The following is a 21,679-nucleotide window of genomic DNA, read 5'->3' as shown; positions in this document are numbered from 1 at the left end:
GCTCACTTTAGGCTGAGAAATGATGAGAAATAACTTAAAAGCCAAGGTGCTGGCCTTCAGTCTTTTGAGCCATTTAATCTTCTTCCTCTAACTTTTTTTTTTTTTTTTCCAAAGAGCATCACCCTGTTTCTGTAGCTAAATACTCAGAAATAGATCTCTTAAGACTTGTGAAAATTGCTCCAGTTTTAATTGAAACTCTCCATCCTACATCATGACTGTTCTCTTAATGAAGCAGCTGCACAGATGTTAGGATCCCATTTATACTGACAGACTTTACTGAAGGGTGGGGGGCACTCAATTTCCATTCTCAGGTTTGGTGTGGCAAATGTTGCTGCAGTGTATTACATTCATCCTGAATTCCCTGATTCAGTACCAGCCATCAGCTGTGCTTCTCAAGGTTGTGATCATGTCAGTGTTTTTAAGGTAACAGGATTTGACCAGGGTCACTATTTGCATGGAAAATGCCCCTGGAAAACCAGAAAGTGCTGAAGGAAGGTGGTCTGAATTGCTAGACAGTGGTTTCTCCTTGCCACTCAGTACTGCATCCATGGCGTAGCTGGGAGGAGATTTCCAAGCTCGTATCTTTTAAATGTCAGACTTTTTAAAACTAGACGTGGTAATGCGATACCATGGTGACATTTACCACCAGCAAGGAGTGTTAGTCTGGGCATTCTAGCCTTCTCCAGCAGGCAAGAGGTGAACTTTGAAAACTTGCCTCTTCAGGAGGTGCCAGTGACAGCACACATGCTGATATTCCCGTTGCAGCACTGATCTGTGCTAGGATAACACGAGCAAGCAGTAGCTTTTATAGCTATCGTTTGTTCTGTAGTCACATTAGAAAATTTAAACCACAAATCCAGAGCTGACAAAATATTTAAAGTTAGAAACAATGCCAGTAAATCCAACTGTCTTTCCATGTGGCACTGTAGCTTCTTAGACAGCTCTGTGGGAGTGTGTCTGTCTCGCCCTGCTGAGTTTGGAGGTGTGTGTGGGACAGTGAGAGGATGTTTGCGGCTGAAAGGGAAAAAAGGGGTAGGACTGTCTGTGTTTTCAGCCTTCAGAAAAAACTGCTGGCATGGCAGAGGATCCAGCACTGTGCAGAGAAATCTAGGTAGAACTAGTAACTCTCCAAAACCTGAAGGAAGGAAGGACATCCCCATGGGCTGAAACTGAGCTATATGGAGAGATGTTAACTTAAGAGAAACTAAACCTGTTTTAAAGAGAACTGACTTCCAAGAAAACCAAATTAATTTGATCCACGTGGAAGTCATCAGAATTCCTGCATATAATGAAATAGCAAGACTGTTTCATATTCCTCCTGTGTCTAAATATCAAGGATCAGTTATTTACAAATGACCCCTGCATCTGTGACTTTGATTTTTGCACACACTTGCTGGACCTTGACATGCAGGATTTTGCACACCTAATATGCCTTTTTTTAAGCTCCAGGAAGCACAGCAGAAGTGGACAAGCTCCATACCAAGTAATACAACCTCTAAGTCCCATACCAAAGCTTCACACGGCTCTTTGGCCAGCGTGTAAACATCCATAGTAATTGATGCCCCTTAATACACCCAGTTATTTAAACTGATTGATATTGATTGGTATAAAAGTAAATTTGTATCAGATTAATAGGTATTGATACTTATCAGTTGGTATTAATGAATACTGATAACTTCCATAACAATGAGTATCTCTAACAAAAGGTAGGTCTCTATCATAGGTATTGGTGAGTATCAATACTTATCTAAATCACTGTATCAATACCTATCAGTAGGTATAAAAAATTATAAATATTGACTACTCTTGCTTTTGAAAGGTATCAATATCAATAGGTATAGATGCCTACTGATATCAAAATCAATAGGTATAGATGACTATTGAAATGAGTAGCTCTTGAAATTGATAGATTTTCATGCCTATCAGTAGCTGTTGATGCCTATTGGTTTCCAAATCACTATAAAAATTGCTAGGTATTAAATCCTATCTTTTGATATCAGTAAGTATTGATGCCTAATGATATAAATAATGATATAAAAATCAATATTGAAATTGATAGCTATGGGTACCTACCAATATTGAGATTAGTTTTGACAGACATTGATATTAGAGGTATTAGAGGTCCTTTAAATAGGCACCTTAATTTTTTAATGCCTATTGGTATCAAAATTCATATTGAAATAGGTTTTGATGCATTCTAAAATTGAAATTTGGTTTTAAAATTAGGAAGTACTGATAACTTTACTTATCAATGTTGAAATCGGCATTAAAAAAATAAAAGTATTGGTGTCTATTGATATCAAAAGGTAATGATGTGTATAAATATCAACACCTGTCAATATCACAATTTTGAAATTAATAGGCATTAATGGGTAGTGATGCCATTGGGTATTGACATCAAAAAGTAGCAATGCCTATTGGTATCAAAATAAGTATCAAAATTTACAGTATTAATATCTTTACTATGCCTAGGTCCATGGGTTCAGTTTAGACAGATGAGATGGCGGTGGCTCAGTATGTCAGAATTCCTGTTTAATTACACTGATTCATTTTATCCCTTAAGTTTAGTGAAAATAAGTGTTGAGTGGTCAGACTTACTGGAGGATGTAATGTTGAATATGTAGATGTAATGTATATATATGAATATATATGAGTATGTCTATATATCTACATATATGAATATGTAGATGTAATGATGAAGGAATTACAACTTGGAGAACTCCTTGATGCTTTAGTGATGGTGCACTCCTGAAATGAGAAGCAGAATCTGTTTCTCATTCTTCTTGAGACAATCTAGACCCATATACGGATATGAAGGTCACTTAGTCCTCAGCATCTTTTCTTTTGTATTTAAAAATATCTGTGTCCTACTGCTACAGAGAACATCTTTTCTTTCAAGGAAAAAAATGTCTGAGAAATGCAACTTTTTATTCCAACTTTACTTTTTCTAACACTGTTCCATTTGAATTTCTTTAAAGTGCTTTAAATTTAAATGGACATTTTAGCTTTTTTTCTCTTTCTAAATGATTACTCCACAATTACCAGGCTTTGTAATATTCCTGAAAAGCTAGTAGGTTATTAAATCAAGGAGAGCTTTTAAGGCTAGAACCCTCATGGAAAACATGCTGTTTCTCTATCCCTTTCTTCCCTAGTGTTTTTCCATGGTTTTCTTAAATGGCTTCTCCCTCAAGTATTTCTGCTGATCATCACAGGGTGCATATATGTTAATGTATTAGTTCTGAGAGGGGATGTTCTGTGACAGGGATCTCTTCATTGTCCTTCCCTGCCTTTTGTTGGTTTATGCTGTGAAACTGTCTTGGAAAGCACAAACTGAGTTCCTCTTAGATTAAACTAAAACAAAAGGCAGGGTACAGTGCCATATATTCATAATGCTTTAACTGCTAATGGTCATTCAGTGCAGGGCAGAGCCAGTAAAAAGCATTTCTCCTTCTCTCCAGTAACACCTGTAAGGATGAGGTTTTAATTTACAGCTACACCTGTTTGGCTATTCAGGCTTGCTCTGAGTGTGCTGCACAACTTGCTAATGAAAATACAGCCTAAATTATTCTGTATTCTCATCCACCTAAAAGAAAAATATTAAAAGTGTGGTGTGAGTCCTAAAAATAGGCTTAAATATTTGCATTTTGGTGCTGATTTCAACAGAATAACATTTCCTACTGAAAAATAAAGGTCATCAGTACAGAAGTTTGGTGTCTTTGTCTTTAAAGCATCTGTTTAATCCTGGTGTTTTCAGATGTATGTGACAGAATTTTAGTAGGAAATTTTGTTGATGGTTACCAGACTGAAATATAATTCAGTTCTTTCACAGATATTCTTTGGTGAATTAAAAGAGTAGTAGATCTTATTTTCACCACTAAAATAACCTCAAGGGACACTTATCTGCATAGAAGGAACACATTTATGAAGTGCAGGAGAACTATCTCCTAATGCTGATGACTTCAATGAAACTGTATTTGCAGACCTGAATTTCGCTCACTGGCATCATAGAACTCCAGAGAGTTTTTCCAGAGAAAATCCTTCCTGTTTATTTGGCCTGTTTATTTATGCATGGTAGTTTTTTTCTTCTAAACAACAAGAATATGGATAGCATGACACTGCCAGAGCTCAAACCATGGCAGGGATGCCTTCAAGAAACATGCCATTGTGGTTTTCCTCTGAATGTTTGTTACTAACCAAAAAACCAAAATTGATTCCTGCTGCTCTCTGTCTGCTTTTTTTTTTTGGCTTTTAGAAGGAATTTGTACTAAAGTATAAACAAACATCAGTATTTACTGGTAAATTAGCAAACTTGATTTACTTTGTGAGTTCTCTGTAATTGTCACCAAGTGTACAATACCTGAGAAAATGCACTCTGAGGAATGGCATCTTTATGATGCAAAGGACAAGGTCACTTCAGCATTACCTCTATGAAGGGTTCCACAAGTCTAATGTGATTTATGGCAGAAGTAGGAGTCAAACCAAAACCCTAACCATTCTGCCAGGTAAATAGGTAATGGCTCAGCTGGCAGGCGAAGGAACTTAAAGGCTTTGATGAGTAATACCATGAAAAGCAATCTGGATTTACAGGTCTTTCGCCAGCTGCATTTGGGATGGTGAAAGCAAACGAACTTAGAAGTGAGGAAAAGCTAATGCTTGGTGTGCCTTCTGTTTCAGAAAGCAGCTCTGCGTAGAATAGGGATAATTGTGCACTCAGAGGACTTTAATCTTAGTCTTTTAGACTCTTTAGAGAATCAGATTGGTGCACACATTAATGTATTTAGAATTTAAGAGACTTTTAAAGGCTAAATCTGCACACGGTTTGTGGTCGCTAATATTGAGATTTACAAGTGATACGTTGCACAGAGTTAAGGATTATTTTGCTTCAGTAACCATGTGCTCCCTGAAAAAAAATGAGCGGGAAATTGGAGTGTCCTGAGGCACAGATGTAGAAAACAGCCTATTTTGGGGAAAGTTAGTGTTGGTTGATTTGGAGCAGCAATTGGGCTATGGTAAATTGCATGAAAAAGTGACTGATAGAGAGCTAGTGAATGCTCTGGACATGTACCAAAGATGCCAGAGAGAATACTTGAGCCTGTTCTATCCAAGCAAGCCTAGACTACCTAGATTGTGATGCTTTTGAGTGGCCAAAAGAGTCCAAGTTCCAGGGCAGTTGCTGGGAAGAACAGCTGCTAGGAGTGGAAACAAAATAAAGGATATCCAATATGAACAGGAGAAGAAATATGTATTAAAATGGGAAAAAAGGCTCAAGACAGGTTCTCCTCAATTCATAGAAGAATTTTGAAGGGCAAACTTTGTATTGACTGCAGCAGAATAACCTTTAAGGGAACATATAGGCTGTTTTCGCAGACAGAGCTAGCCTGTGATTTCTGGTGAAAAGATACTTTGAAAAGTACTGCTTTAACCATGTAGATTATAAATCCTTTGGTGAAATGCTGTTATGCTTTAATTACCTATTCCTAGGAGGGGATGGCTCATCAGATTTTGAGTTTAAGCTCATGCACTTTCCAGAAAAACTTTATAGGCATCTCCTGCTTTGAAGTAAGAAACCAAATTGCAGATTGTTTTCTTAGATGCTTGTTGGAGCGTCGTATCTCTTGCAAGCAATTTTCTCCTGAAAAATGGTATTGTTATGCTCTGTATCAATTGAATTCTTTAGTTTACTGCTTTTGCTGCTTATTAGAGGACTTTCTGTTCATTCAAGAAAGGTTTACTGTAATTATGACACAGATTTGGACCTTGAAGCAAAACCACTATAAGGGTCTGGAAGATATGGAGTAAAAGAGTTCTTCTAGTTGTGTAGGATTTAAGTTGTTTGATTTATTGTTGATTGATATAGTTGTTGATTTGAAGGTTGATTTGACCTTTAATTCAAAGTGCAAATGCTGGTATCAATAAGTGTAGAAGGGCTTTGACCTTGTATCACGGGGCATATTTAAGATTTCACAGAGAATATTTTAAAAATTGTGTCTCAAAATCGGGGTAAAAAAAAAGAAAGATTGGTAGAGGCATTTTATGTCAGCTTTCTTTCAGAACAGCTACTGTAATACTAGAACAGAAGAATTAGTTTTTCCAAAGTCTCACATTTAAAATATCAAATAATAAGTTTGCTTCTCTCTGTCAAATGTGGAAGTCAGGAGTTCCTCCACAGATAAAAAAAGGAAAAAAAATGTTAGGAAATGAGGACATTCTAAACTCTGGATCACACATATTCTGCACAGCCACTAAGGGACACATTGTTGTTTATCATTTATCACCAAATAGCTGTTGAATTGCCCTTGTGTATGTTTCCTTATGATTTGGGTACATTTTGGGTTGACTTGTTGGTTGTTTTTTTTCCTGTATGAGAAGATAGAAAATATGTCCTGTATTCCTCAAATGTCCTGTGCTCTGGTAGTACAGAAAAAAAGAATGCCAATAATATTTTTTTTCAAAATCCTAATAGAGCTGCACAAGTATCAGAAATTATTTTTGTAAGCTAATTTTGAATCACCATGAAAAATCAATATCTTTTAAAATTAACAAAAAAATGTGTGCATCTTAAATAAATGGCTGTGGTGACATTTCACTCATCGCTTCTGTTGTCCGTGTGATACACACAATATGTGCACACAATAGGCACAGCACAGTTCAAGGACTGAACATGTGTTCATTCCTTGTTTATAAAGTTCTTCTCTTGGAGTTATTTCACTAATTTCAATGCAATAGAAGTCTCTTTTGATTTCTGCTGCACTAGTGAGATTCCTGCTTTCATCCTTTTATGATTGTCTTTGCCACTAAAAGAAAATTGTGAGTGCTTCTGAAGGCAAAAGCAGCAAATTGCTGGTGACACAGCCATTGGCTGCCCTGGGAGTACTTGCTGCATCCTTCAGTTTAATTTGCTTAATATATGTAATTAATTAGGCAACTGCAAGATGATAGAAATGTATTTGTGGATTCAGCCTCTGTAAATTAGTGATAAACAATTTGATACTGCAGGACGTTAGTGCTTTCTCTGTGGGACTAATGATGTCTAATGCCTCAGCAGTCATTTGTAGAACTCATCATGTTTACCTATTAAAATGAAGTCATTACATTTTGCTGCAGAAATCTTAGAATGCTTTTGGTACTACCTGCTGTGAATTTGGCTGTGAATTTCTCGTCGTGAATAGCACCTGAATCTAGGTGGGCAGGAAAATCGTGTCCAATAAAATAATTATTTTCCACAAAGGCAAAAAGGGGATCTCCTGAAGGGTGGAGATCATTTTAAATGCTTGGACTGCATAGCTGGAACATGTCTACTTGTCTGCAAAGAGCTTTTAGTGCAGCAGGTGCTATGCCCACAATGTGTACAGCTGGGCAGTTACACATGCAGCTCCTGAGCATGCCTGCACAAATGATAGATCTTTTTTCCATGAAAAGCCATAGGAAAAAAAATTTGGAAGCTCAACTGAAAGAATTTTCAAAATTAAGCTCAAGACCAACTCTTCCTAATTTCCTCTTCAGCATTCTTGTTTTTCTTCTCTTGTTTTTCCTTGTACAGCACTCTTGTTTTTCTTCCCTCAGACTATTTAGGGGAAAGCGATAATTTAGCTGTGGTCCTGGCACATGGTTATGAATGTCATCTGTACCCAAGAGATAAGTGATGTAGTGCAAAGAAAAAAAAAAAAAATTGCAACCTCACTTGTTTGCAAAGGTGTTTTTTTTTTTCCTTGAGGAAATTCTTGTGGTTTTTTGGCACTGTCAAGCAGCATAAGAAACTTAGGAACGTAGTCACAGAATCAGTAGGGCTGGAAAAGACCTTTAAGATCACTGAGTCAAATCAGGATAATAATTAGATGGGACTCTGCTGGATGAACCTTTTGGAGCCTAGAGTCTTGAGTGTCTTTGTCTGTTGCTTTAACTTGCTCCACCTGCCAAATCTATTAGAAAATGGATTATTTGTTTATTTTTGTGAGCTGTGCCCTAAATATGCAGGAGATTTTCCTGTATATGAAATGAAATGATTTCTCAATCAAGAACTGCAAGATGAACATAGTGGAATTATGAATAGAGATTAGAGTACAAAAAAGATAAGATATTTTAACTGTTATCCTATATATGTAGTATGTGAACAAGTGTTATTTTTCACAGGGTTGAAAGTGTCTATTTTTCTGCTGTGAAGTGTGAACAGGGTTAGGATCAGCAAACACCTTTTAAAGTGGGATTTCATTTGGTGCCTATGTTGGAAATGACATGCAGCTTTTAATCCCTTTGTCACCAATTCCTCTCTGGATTTTCACGTTGAGATGGTGGTTTTCAATCAGAGCATGTGTTGTGTGTGATACATCAGTTTATTAAGAAATATCATACAGTTTGAATAGCAATGGCTATATAGAATTATTTGTAATTATAAAACATAGGCTTGGGAAAAAGCCTAGCTCCACAAAAGTTAGGGGCTTAAAAAAAAGAGACTTTCAACTCATACTTTTCGTTTCAGTGGTTGTTTACAAACTCTAACTACATGGAAATAATTTTTAAAGTAAATCAAGTATCAGTGTCTTCCTTCCTTAGGTGGGATCCTGCCTTTGAGATACTTGTGAAAACAAAGCATGTGTGTATGGAGTAGCAAAGGATTTTGAGTGTATGCTGTAGCTTGATTTTCTGGACTGATATATTTTTCATGGCAAAAAATATAGAATTAGGGATATTAGAAGATCTTTGGCAACTTTAAGGGGATTTAAAACATTTAGCCAGGTGATGCTTGCATTCTGAAGGACAACCAGCTTTGTTGGTCAATGAGGCTCCCTCACTGGGGCCAATATTTTCAATACTTACTCATCCCCTTCAACTGAATTTCTGGGGCTCAAACCATCAGGGATCTTGGGCTCCCTTTACTTTGTCCAAGGTGTGGGACATTTTGCTATCCCTGATTTCCTTCACTGAAGTCAAACTCCTGCCAACAAGTGATCTAGGATCTCTAAACCTTGTGTCAGGCACTACTGAGTGCACCATACTCAAAACATTTTATGAAGGAAGGCGTGAAGAATGCTTAATTTCTTTAAAAAGAGAGAGACCCCAAAGAACCCACAGGAGCAGCTCTTGCAGAAGATAAACATGTAAAGAAGAGACAAATTGAGACTCTAGGCTCCACTGTCAACATGCTGGGAGAGGAAAAATCCCTTTGCTCTCTCAGTGGGCCTGTCCAGCCTGTCAGTCAATATGTGCTTTATTACACACATTATCGATCCAAAACACCACACCAGAGTGCCAGTACACTTTGTACTCTGGCATGGGACTGCCTGCTCTGGGGCTGATACTCTTTCAGGCTTTCCTGAACTTATCTTCTGTAAACTCTGTGTGTTGGGGTCTGAGACTCTATCTTAAGTAGTTGGGCCCTTTCCCAGAAGAGATCTGAAGCAGTGGGCTCACCTTTAGCTTTGACTGAGGGCAGAGATGCTGCTGTGGCTGGATGAATGCTTGAGGAGCTGAGTAGGCTGGAGCTGGGGTTTTGGAAGTTACATAAGGATTTGTGTGCCCACTATAGGATGTTCCTTTATGGCCACCAGATTACAGGCAGTTGGCATATTTACTTTGCCCCAGTTCTTACTCTTCCACGTGAAGAAAGTAACCTGCCTCAGATTGTCAGCGACATAAATGTGCAATGGTTTTAAAACATGTCCTGTATAAAAGACAGAAAAAATCCTTTCTGACTTGTGCAATTTGAGGAGCAAACATGGGTGTTTACCCTGTGCCAAAATCTGCCCACATAAGCAGATCAGACTTTTTTTTTTTTCCTAAATGTTGTTCTAGAAGGTCAGAGACTATTTTTTGCTGGGTTGGTTATTTTGTTTTTTTTTTGCTTAGTAAAGCAAAGTTCACAAAAACCAGAGTAATGATCTGATTTACAATTTTTCTTCATTCCTCCCGGTGTGCTTGGATAAATATAACTGTGGCAGCCTCGCCTTTGAGCAAAGATGCTGTAATTTCTAAATAAGCAAGAAATTCCTTTGTCCATTAAAAAAAAAAAGTAACCTCAGAATTACTGGTATAAATGGTGTGAAATGACTCGAGGGCTGTTTGCATCCTGAGCCCTGAAAATTTTCTGTGCAACTGTTTTGAGTTCTGCCTCTGGACATCCTCATGGTCAAAAACTGTGCCACCTCCTGTAACCCTCACTACTCTTGTGGAGCCTGGAGCAGAAGTTTGGGGTTAGACACATTCAGTGTGCAAATGCAATGTTAGGGGTAGCTTCCCTCTCATACTGTGTGTATTTCAAACAACACTGAAGGATTAGTCTGCTGTTACGTGTTAGGGCTGAATCATGAATTTGAGTATCTTTGCTTTGCCAGGGGCAGTTTTTGTTTGTATCTCTTTACAATTATGTTTCAGTATCTTATTTGCAAAAGAGATAATAATTCTCTCCCTGATAAGGTACTGCGGCTTTTGTTATGTTGGGGGATTTTTTACTGGGTGTGTATTTCTGATAAGCTCTTAGCAAAGTGGAAGTGTAGCAGTGGGAACTGAGCTGTTTTGGGTATGTGTTAATGACACAGTCAGCTCAGGCCAGCTTGTGCAAGGTTCTGTGGCCCATGGATACATGGCATACACTCCCCTCTTTATCCCAATAGCTCCCCACCTCTTTGTGGGGGAGTGAGAGATGGAGGGGGGTTAGATAAGGGCTCAGCTTTCCCCTATTCTGTAAACATTCTTTTGTGCTGAATATTACAAACCTCTTGTTCCAAGTCCTATTTGATACTGTCAAAGCTCTGTACATAAATAGTAGTGAAATCTAAGTCCATGAGATATGGACTTTAATGACACTGATGTTGATTAAAACATCCCAAAGTGGTTTCTGTGCTTATTTACACAGTGGAACTTGTAGAAAAGCTCAGCAATCAATATTGCCACAAGAAAAACATATTTAGTTTACTTTCTCAATAATTTTTCCTACTTGTTAAATACTGAATAACTTAATTTCTAAAGCATAAAATTGGTAAAGTAAAACAGCTGAAATAAACAACAGTTGCCTTTTTGACTAAGATTTCTTTTATCTAGTAGTGATCACTTCTTTACACCCTTTTATTTTGTCTACTGCTGAGCTAAATTACTAATAGTTGAAGTAGGTTTCAGGACAACTGCATCTGAAATCAGCGGTCCTCTGACTATTTAAGGACAGAATTTGGTCCTTGTTGAAATCATGATTGCCACATCCCCTAAGGTGGATTTCAAGCAAGGAAACTGAGGAGAGGGGATTACTTATATCTATTGAGGACAAACAGAATACCTCTTATACACTATAACTTATGGCTAATTGTCTTAGGTTTGCTTTTTGCCACAGAGGGTGTAGGTTGTCTTGGCCCTTATGGCAGACCTCAGTTTCATGGACTGCAAACAGCTTTAAATTCAATGAACTAAGAGTCATTGCATTTGGAAGAAGTTGTCCTAGGAGACACCACAAACAGAAGTGACTCTGTGGCGATTCCATCAAGTACCAAAGGGAACCCAAAAGGTCCACATGGGAAGTTATTTCCAGGATTTCTGCTCTTTGTAGACATGTTACCACAAACTGCTTTGAGCAATTGGAACAGCTAATCTTTCTTTTTTGAGTTAATATTTTTCTGATTCCTAAAGATTCAGAGTTGCAAATTTTTTTCTAAGTCATTTTGGCACTAAGTTGTTACTGAAAAAAAATTTGATTTTTTTTTGTACTTCTGTGATAATTGCTACCACTACTCCACTTCTAGCAACCAGTTATCAGGTTGCACTCTGCAATCAGAAAATCTGTAATCAGTTTCTTTAGAACTCTTCCACAAGTCTTGTCACAGCACCTTTCTTTCACTACATGATTTCTGCCTGCACAAACACAATTTAATGTTGAAGTTCATTTAGATTAGCTGTTGTAATGTTGCTTGATGAGCTGCCAGATAGGCACGTGTAGATACTTCAGCTGAGATTTGATCTGTTGCTGCTAAACTCTCACTTGCCTGAGGTTTTCATAATCCTTAGGGCATTACCTCTTAGGGCTGCTAATTACTTCTCTCATCATGTACAAAATTGTGTTATTTCCCTTAAAGGTGATGCATCATCTTCATCCAGCTTAACTTGCAGACCTGCAATTCTGTTTCCAGTTGTTCCATTGAGTTTCTTGTTCTTCTGGTTCCTTTCAGCTTCCCCTTTTCAATTACAATAATTTGGAAACATGTGATTCCAGTACCTATACTTTTAGATTTTTGAATGTAGTTAATTTTACCTATTGGGCATGCCTGCCCCTGCTTCCTTTTCAGATGAATGCACAGTGTTAGTATTGCATATCCATGTGATGATTGTGCCTGACTTGCAAAAACATTTTAAGATAGCTATGTGCAAAATGTCATGGAGGTATACTTTGTACTGTGTTCTGTGCTGTGGACCAGGCCAAAGGAGAGGATATGGTTTAATCATTAGAAACCTTGGACTGAGAGGCATTACTTCAGGTTTCTATTCTTGGTTTTAATGCTGACTTAACATGTGACTTGTGTGAGTGATATAACCTTTGCATGCCCCTGTCTACCCATAGATAAAATTAGTGTTATAATCTCTACTTCTCAAGTTTTGTCATTAAAAAGAGTACACCGGACTGTGTGTGCAAGCCCAGTCTGAAAGCCTGCTAAATAAAAAATTAATCTCTGAGGATTCATTTTCATCCCTTTCCATCTTCATCCTTCACTGGCACAGCTTTTCCTTCTTGGGGTACTGTCCCATACACCCAGTTAGTGATCTCTCATGACTTCATCTCAATAAGCCAAAGGAACTATAAACCAGAAGAATGAGGGTTGTGAGCACAGGAGAAATCACATCTCTGGTGTATGGCCTATGAATAAACAAATCACTCTCACAAGCAATCCTGGTAGCTGTAAACCTCAGCTTCAGAGTCCAAGGCAATCATTTACTACCCGAACTCAGTCTTTCTGACCTGCCTAATCCAGACACACCAAATTTTGGTACTGGTAGATAATGAGAAGGACAAGAAAGCCAGAGTGACAATTAGTGGGGGGTCCTGTGCATAATTTTGTGAAGTGGTCAGGTCCCATGTGGCCGTAAATTATATATTTGGGTAGAACAAAACTGTGACAACTGTGTTCCTCTATGGCCCATACAGGAGCTGTGCTCAGTAAGTTTTATTTCTGCAGGAGTTAAAAATATTGCGCTTATGCAACTTGTCAGTGGTATAGATTTACATATGCATGAGTCAATTTTTTTCCCCCTTGTGTGATTAGACCAGCTAGAGACAAAATGGACCTCGAAAGGAACTGGCCCAACTGTGCATTGATCTTATGGCTCTGCTCTATAAAATACCTCTCACTGGAGATATGAAAGGTCTCTGGAAAATAACACTCTTTAAGTACAATCTAGTGTTGACAGTGCTGATTTGGATCTGTACTGTTCTTCTCCTCAAGTTTCTAATCTTCAAAATAAAAAAGAGAAAATGGAAGTTCCTGAGAGCTGGAGCCAAAAGAGCAAAAGAACAGTTTTAAGTGATACTCTTGGACTAAATTTAACAGTGAAGAGAAATTCAGCTTTGTTAGCTCCACCTTCATGTGTGAGGACTTCATGAATTAGTGGAAAAGATTTCAACAGTAAAAGGAGTATTATCAAAATAAAAAAAGGAGGGAAGGAGGGAAGGAGGGAAGGAGGGAAGGAAGGAAGGGAGGGAGGGAGGGAGGGAGGGAGGGAGGGAGGGAGGGAGGGAGGGAGGGAGGGAGGGAGGGAGGGAGGGAGGGAGGGAGGGAGGGAGGGATTGATTTTATTAGCCACAGCTACAGCAACAGATTTCCACAAAAGGGTGGAAAAGAGTGCTGAAAAGCCACATAGTCTTTCCTTGAATTTGTGCATGTGCTAAAATATTACCACTCCAAGAGAGAGACATTAAGAAAGTAATCAAACAATAAAAAAATGAAAATGAAGTTTAATATATGAGTGAGTATATCTGATGAAACTTGGAGAGGGAACAAGAAGTTAGGTGTGCTAGCACAAAGCCTAACTCTAAGCCTGATACATATTCTCTGAGTGTTCCTGGAATAAATGATAACACTCATAGAAAGAGAAGTGAAAGAGGCACAGAGACTTATGACGTTATTTATTATAACAAAGTGTCTGCTTTGCTGAGGGGGTAAATACCTATTAGAGACAAAGGCTGATGTCAGAACTTCTACTGACTCTACTTAGAGCAGAATTTTCCTCATCACCTTGACATTTAGTCAGTGCAGGTAGCAGAAGACTACTCTCTCTTGTTTGACCATAGCTATACTAGTATGCAATTTCATACCTGTAGTGCTGAAGCAGTGACCTTTCCTTTTTTGTTTTCCAATCACTTCCAAAATAATTCTTCCATCTCCTAGACCTTTTGTTTCTTTTTTTAATATTTCCTTTTAAAACACAGAAGTGTATTATTCCAGATGAGTCTCTGTGAATACACTACACTCAGAGACAAAACAGCATCTTTGTTCCAGTTGTGTTACCTTCTTGTAAAGACTGGGCCAGCTGCTTGTGGAAGCAAGGAGAGGACTCACATTTGGGGTGTTTTTTACAGTAATGGAGATAGTTGGTACTTTTTAAAAACACAGCCCGTCATTCATGGTACCATGAAAACATTAATGTTACCTTAAATGTGAAAACAACCATGTTATCTTAAATGTACGGCCTCACATGGCTTCCAAGAGAAATGTTTCCTAAAATACAAGGTGTAATATAAACTTGGCTATATATGCAAAGGAAAACTAATCACATGAAAACAAAAACACTGCCTCAAATCCAAGGAGCTTGAGACAGGAAAGTTTCTGTCATTCCTCTTGAGAAATTAGAGCCCATTCATATTTAAGCTCTTCTCAGAAGCTTGTTCTGAAGTTCTTGGAAAGAATTCAGGACAGTGGAACAAACAGCATTTCTTGCGATTCTTCCATATTTTACAATAGAGAATATTATTTAAAATTATTTAGAAGAAAAATCATCATATTGAGCCAGTAGAAGTGCCTACCTCTATGTAGTAAATGCCAATTGACAGTAGCTTTGCTAACTGTGATTACTTTTTATCAACTTGTGAGAAGTAATCCCTGAGCTCCTGCAGACCACTGAGGAGAAAAACTCTGACCTATTCTGTTCTGGGGTTTATAGCACGGCACAGCAACAGGTATATGCTATTTAGAAAATACAGAACAACTAAGTCTCCAGTCAGTATTGAAAATTAACACCCCTGGAAGTTCAGGGGTAAGGTGACAGGGGTGTGTCAGTAAGTTTATTATAATTATCAGGTACTATGATGGGGTGTGTTGCATGGATCATTGTGGATGTTCCTAATTAGGCTGCTGATGTACAGAAAGCTATGCCAACAGGTATCTTTACAGGTCTGGATGCCGAGGCAAGTGTGGGAAAAAAGTGAGGAATGTCTGCCTTTTTGTATTTTCATGTAGCAGAAAACAAGGGAATCAAAGTCTTAGGCTCTAAAAACCTGAAGGTGCTTCAGGGTGTTCTGTGAATAAAACCACGACTGTCTGATTTTCAAAGTGAAAGAATATCTCCGGGGGGTGGGGTGGGGTGGGGGGCGCGGGGGGAAGGATGTTTTTGTAGTAAAGTACAACTTTTTGGGATGCGCGGATTCAATGTGCACAGCGTTTCATTTTTTGGGTGGGTGGGTGGGGGAGACGGCAGAATGAATGACTCGGTTTGCACAGATGAGTAAACGACCCAATTCCTCTGCTGAACTAAGAATTAAGGTGCGATTCTTTGGCAGACTGATATCGCTGTGGAGGCTGCATTAATTTGTATTTGCATACTATGGGGATTACTTTGCACAGATCGCCTTAATTCTGTGTCTGAGCTTATGCTGAATCTTCTCTGTGGTGTTTATTACCTCAGACTATATCTGCTCAGGAATTCTGCTCAAATGGGCGAGTTTTTCACTCAGGGAGCACAGGTGTATGGCGCGAGGTAAAGCGATTTATGTGGAAAAATAAGGAAATCTGCATTCAAACACGCTTTTTAGGTAATGGGAAGTTTAGTATGTCATTTGGTGCCAATTTAAGATAATTTCCTCTCCTGCTAGAGAGATGTGAACTGAACCGCAGATTGTGTTGGCTCTTTCTAGTCTTTGAGAAGTATCAAAGTTAACGAGCCAGAGGGATAACGCTGGGGGCTGAGAATAGGGAGCGTGCAGTTTTATTCTTGCCCCGGCAATTATGCGCTACGCATGTGGCCACAGCGTTTAACTCTTGGTACCCTCAGTTTCTCCGCTTGACAAATAGTGACTCATGCGTTCTGCACGGGGAGCCAGTGCAGCGCTAGAATTCCTGCTTGCGAAATCGCCTTAAATCTTTTGGAGAGAAGCGTTAATGGTTGCAGGGTAAGGCCAGCAGTGCCGCGGGCGGGATGCGGGCGCAGACACGTATCATTTCCCAGCTGCCAGCCGCACGGCGTTGCCTCCCATCTGCATTTTGCAGCCCGCTGGAACAGCAGCGGGAGGCGGCGGGAGGCGGGCGGGCGGCCGCGCTCCCCCGGGGGCTCCGGCGGCGAGGGGCGGCGGGAGCCCCGCGCGGTGCGGCCGGGCCCGCCAAGAGTTAACGGCGGCACCCCGGGGGCCGCGCCGCCGCCTCCCCACCCCGCCGCTGCATTATTAGTATTATTATTATTATTATTTCTCCCCCCTTGCCTCGCCTTCCAGTTTTGGCAGGGGATTAAAGCAGCTCCCCCCTGTGGCAGCAGTGACCCAGAAACGAGTTTGATTCACGGAGTCCTTCCTCCATAACAAGTACAAACGTCAGTCAGAGGGAATCTGTGTGTGTGTGTGTGTGTGTGTGAGAGAGTGAGTGCGTGTGTGTGTGTGTGTGTGTGTGTGTGTGTGTGTGTGGCGCAGCGAGCCGCTCTCCGTGCCCGCTGCCCGGCGCCGCGCCGAACTCATGCGGCGGCCCCGAGCCCTCGGCGCAGGGGGAGCCCGGCCGCGCCGCCCGCCCTCGCCGCCGCCAGCAGGTAACCGTGCCCGCCGCAGCGCCAGCCAGCGAGCCGCCAGCACAGCCATATTTGATGGGGTTTGCTCGTCGCTCCGGAGGCGGCGGGAGAGCAGTTTCGTGCCGAAGGTCGCTGCCTAGTGGAAATAAGATAGTACGTCATTAACATGGCGCCAAGAGCCGCGCCGCTCGGTACGGGGCGAGGGGAGGCGGCCGAGTTGCGGCTCCGCTATCCCACAAGCAACTTGTGCGGGGCTGTGGCGGGCGGAGGCGGGAGGGGAGGCAGCGCTGCCGTCCGGCCAGACCGGCCGGTGCCGGCTCCCTTTTTTTGTTCCGCTGCGGGCAAGCGGGGACCGCGCAGCTCCCCGGGTGCAGCGGCCAAGTGAGCCGCCGGTGTCGGTGTCGGTGTCGGTGTCGGTGTCGGTGTCGGTGCCGTGCCGTGCCGTGCCGTGCCGTGCCGTGCCGTGCCGTGCCGTGCCGTGCCGTGCCGTGCCGCCGGCCCTGCGCCCCAGGCGGAGCTGCAGGCTGCGCCGCGGGGGCAGCGCCGGGTATCGCCCGCCGCGGAAAGTAGGAAGCGTTGGAGCAACTTGGTAGCCAGATGGCAATGGCAGAGCGCAAGTCCTGCTCGGATACTGATGTGTAGGAAGGGGGTGGGGGAGAGTCATGGCCACTGTGTGTCACCGTGTTACCCAGATGCCCACGAGACCCGTCGCCTCTGGCCGCGGGCGAGAAGCGGTGTGCGTGGGAGAGGAGGTTCGGCGTGCAGGAGCAGCTTTGTTCCCCCCCACCTTTAACTCCCCCCCCCCCCCCCCAGTCGCACTTGGATTTGGCTTGGGGGGGGAAAAAAAAAAAAAAAAAATGCTTGGAAAGCATACAAGCTGCTCATCGGTGAAATGGAACAGAAGTTGCCTTTCGGAGCGGGAGAGCCGCAGCCGGTCAGCCGCCCGCTTGATGGGCGCCGGTGGGTGCTCCGCTGGAGGCGCGGAGCGCCGGGCTGTCAGAGCTGGCCCTGTCCCCCCAGGCGGGAGGGTGTCTCCTGCCGGAGAACAACTTGCCCGAGCCCCGAAGTGCACGTGTTTGAGAGTGGGAAAAGGCGGGGAAATGCGTGCGGCGCTGCCCGGCCCCTCCGGGGCGCGGGGCGGCCTCGGGGCAGCGGCCGGCAGGTGCACGGCGACCCCGCCGCGCCCGGCCCCCGCCCCGGCTGCGGGAGGTGACGCGGGAGCCGAGCGGGGGGCGCGCAGCGAACTTGGGCAGGACGCGGGGGGGGCCGGGCCCCCTCCCGCCGCCCGTGCCCGGCGCAGGCCGAGGGGCGAATCCGCCTGGCCGGGCCGGAGTTTGCGGGCGAGGGAGCGGAGAGGCGGCCGGCGGTGTCGGGGCGCGAACGGAACATCACAGGGGGAGCGGCGGCGGACGCCCCGACTTGCTCGGGCGGCGGTCGGGGCAGCTCCGCGATTTGGCTCTTGCCCCGGCGGGCGGGACGGAGCGGGGCTGCGGCATTTCTGTGTAACGGGCCGCTCTCCCTGGGGAGGTGAGTGCGGCTCCAGCCATCATTCCACTTGTTCCTGCTAGACAAAGCCACCCTGCCCGGCCCTGGGCTCGCGTAGTCGCCTGCTCCCAGGAGAATTTTGGTGGTGTTTGGGTGTTGTGTTGTTTTTTTTTTTTTTTTTTTTAATTTTTTTTTTTTTGGGTGGGTGGGGGTGTTGTTTTGTTGTTTTGGTTTTATTTGTGGATTTTTTTTTTATTTATTTGCTTTTCCTTTCCCGTTCGCGCCCGCCCGTTCGTTCCCGATAGGATGATTTTGGGAAGGGTGGAGGCACAGGGTGTTTGTTTGTTTGCACCGCCTGCTGGTTGGTTTCCTGTGACAAGAGGTGATAACACAGTTTCCAGAACTGTCTGGGAGTGGGAGGAGAGACGGACACAGAAAATGAGCTCGTCTCCGAGCTGCCGCTCGATCCGCCGTCCCGTCCACCCCCTCCGTGGCAGCGTGGCCCCGGGGGCGGGCAGGGAAGGTGCCGTGGCCGTTTTCGGCAGTGACAGGGCTTGGAGGGAGAGGCGGCGGAGCCGGGGGCACCAAGTTTGATTTGCAGCCGTGGCCGAGCGGATTGGTGCGGCCGGCGGCGGGGAGGAGCGGGAGCCGGGAGGGAGGGGAAGGAGGGGGCGAGCCGGGCTGCTTCTCGTGGAAGCCGGCGGCCGTGCTGCTGGCCGGGAAGGTGCCACCCCCGCGGGGGCGGTGGAGCCCGGCGGCGCCCGGGCCGGGAGGCCGCTCCGTGACCTCAGCTGGCCGTGCCCTGGCGGCTCCGGGGCCGGAGCCGAGATGGGATCGCTGCGGGAGGAGGGGGAGAGGCGGCCGGAGCGGCACCCGGCCGGGCTGGAGCCGGCGGTCGGCGGGAATGCCGCTCTGGAAGGCACTCCCGCGGCCTCGGCTCTCGCCCTGCGGGGAGGTGGCGCGGATCCCGCAGCCGTGGGCGCGGCGGGGCGGCCGGGGCTCAGCGCACCTGCGAGCAGCGCCCGCCGCCGGCCAACTTCTCCTCCCGGCTCTCTCCAGCTCCTCAGCTGATCGCCTTGTTCTGAGGAAGTTGATTAGGCTCGCCCGCAGGTGAGAGCCGGGGCATCCCGAGATCTGTCAGCCCAAGTAAAACAGGCCCTGGGTGACACGGTCTGAGTGGGCGCACGTAGCTGTGAGGGAGTATTACAAATTCCAGTAGGATTTAGCAACGTATTTTAGTTGACGTTTTAATGTCAAAGGCTGAAGATGCTTTTATGCCAGCCCCATTTTTTTTTAGAGAAAGATTTAGCTGTTATTTGGAATAATTTCCTTTTTAAACAGGTGCTGTCTTTGAACTAAGTCATAAGCTGCCCACACTTGCAAACCAAAAGCCTTCATAAAAGTTATGCCAAAATATGCTTGTTATGATTCTATTTCTAGAGGTTTCTCACACTCAGTGGGATATTGTTGAAACAGCAAGGATTGTATGTTTTAGTGGCAGGATTTTCCCTCTGGCTTCAGATACCACTTGCTCCCTGCTTTTGAGCTATGTTTAATACATATGTTTAAAATAAAATAATAATAATAAACTCCTCTTTCCTCTCACAGCTGCAGATTTCCCTTCCAGCTTCTCTGGTTTCATTCCCAATTCACAGAACCTAGTGAAAAAAGAAACTTCCAGTGTTTCACCAAATGTTTTCTCCATGTGGTTAGTACTGCTGCTTCATGCTCCTGTTTTCAGCTGGAGATGACCAGGCTGGTACCATTTCCTAGCTAGAAGAGATGAACTGCAGTGGGTGCAGCTTGGGTTGCATTAATTCATGGAGCCCACTGTTCCAAGGTTTTGGATGGTCAGTTCCACTGACTCCCACAGCTTGGGAATCATTTGCTGCCACTGCTCAGGTAGTAAGTTAACATTATGAGCTGCCTTGCACAAGTGCATAAATGACCACCTGAGAAGTGTTGGGTTGATACAGCCAAATTGTGCTTCTCTCTTGTCTAGTGAAATTTTGAATAGGTGTGCTGAATTTAATAGAAATATCAAATTGTTTGGCCAAGTGCTTGTTTGTTTTGTGAGACTTGGAGGATTTAAGGTCTGTGACTCTTTGCACTGTGGACAGTGCTACGTAATACTGTAATCACAGAATGGCTAGGTTGGAAGAGACCTCCAACATCATCGTGTCCAACCCAGCCCTGCCACCTGAACTAAACCATGGCACCAAGTACCACATCAGTCTTTTTCGAAACACATCCAGTGGTGGTGACTCCACCACCTCCCTGGACAGACCATCCAATACTTTATCACCCTTTCTGTAAAAAACTTCTTCCCAATATCCAACCTATATTTCCCTTGGTGAATATTTCATTTCAGAACTCTCCTTCTATCCTTGTGACTATAAAATGTTGCTGTGAAAGCTTTTATGGTATTTTAAAGTTTTAGGTGGATTTTAGTAATACAGCTTATTTCTGATGTGGTTTCTTTTTTTGTTTAGGTCTACAGTAGTATCAAAAAGGCTTCTTGAGATGTCAGGTGTCAGTGAAGAAGGGGTGGTGTTATAAATAAGCTATTTAAAAAGAGCCCAGTAGGAGAAGCCAAATGTCTCCATCTTCTATCCATTTTATTAAGCTGTGTCACACTTCACTTCCATTTGTACAATAGGTGTTCTGAAGCAATTTCTTGTGTACTAGAGATAATTAGGTCTTCGTTTCATCGCAGTTAGTGGGTTACTTTCAGGAGAAGCCAGTTTTTCAGTTTGTCTTCAGGGTGTACATCTGTCATAACTCTGCTTTCTTCCCATTCTGTCTCTGCAGCTGTTCAGTGCAGTTTGTTATAGTGACACCCGTTAACATGGTTACAGTTAATTGTCTGTCAGAGTTTGAATTATACACTCTTTTACCCAGGGGTTTATGCAGCCCTTGAAAATACTTCAGTAAGAATTGTGCTGTGGAAAACCTTTGACCTGAGGATGTAAATTTTTCCATGTATAATTTTTTTTTTACAATCTGGTTCTGTTTAGCTATTTGCATAACAAGGACTGACACACTTTACATCTTTCTCTTTGATTGCCTCTCTACTTGAGGTCAAACTGCATGAAGAACTATGTGGGGTCCTTAACTGTGCACGTGGTGTGTGGCACATGGGTGCATGTGTTTGCATGCTGTTGTCCCAGTTTCACGGGGTAGTGTCTGGATTTCTGCTCTTTGCATTTTTTATGCTCATACCAGTGCAACTTCTGGG

The 21,679-nt window shown here is 43.1% G+C and overlaps 1 protein-coding gene across 47 annotated transcripts in view; it reads left to right on the top strand.

Annotated features, from left to right (window-relative positions):
- Positions 1-21,679, top strand: part of JADE1 (jade family PHD finger 1) — a 146,818-nt gene that overhangs the window by 87,145 nt on the left and 37,994 nt on the right. For 2 of the 47 annotated variants that reach the window (XM_086890500.1, XM_086890473.1), the window contains exons 1-2: positions 18,850-18,964; positions 19,501-19,551. The exons of 12 other annotated variants lie outside the window; for them this stretch is intronic. Coding sequence is in view for 2 of the 35 variants with exons in the window: in XM_086890463.1 (XP_086746589.1) it covers positions 16,908-16,977 (70 nt within the window). In the remaining 33 variants the exon portion in view is untranslated. 33 more of the 47 variants (XM_086890493.1, XM_086890478.1, XM_086890477.1 and 30 more) reach the window with 32 other exon arrangements.

The sequence above is a fragment of the Cyanistes caeruleus genome, chromosome 5 (genome assembly GCF_971803275.1).
Source record: "Cyanistes caeruleus chromosome 5, bCyaCae1.hap1.1, whole genome shotgun sequence".
Lineage (NCBI taxonomy): Eukaryota > Metazoa > Chordata > Aves > Passeriformes > Paridae > Cyanistes > Cyanistes caeruleus.
The sequence above is the reverse complement of the archived record's forward strand: the minus strand, read 5'-3'. Positions and strand labels throughout refer to the sequence as shown.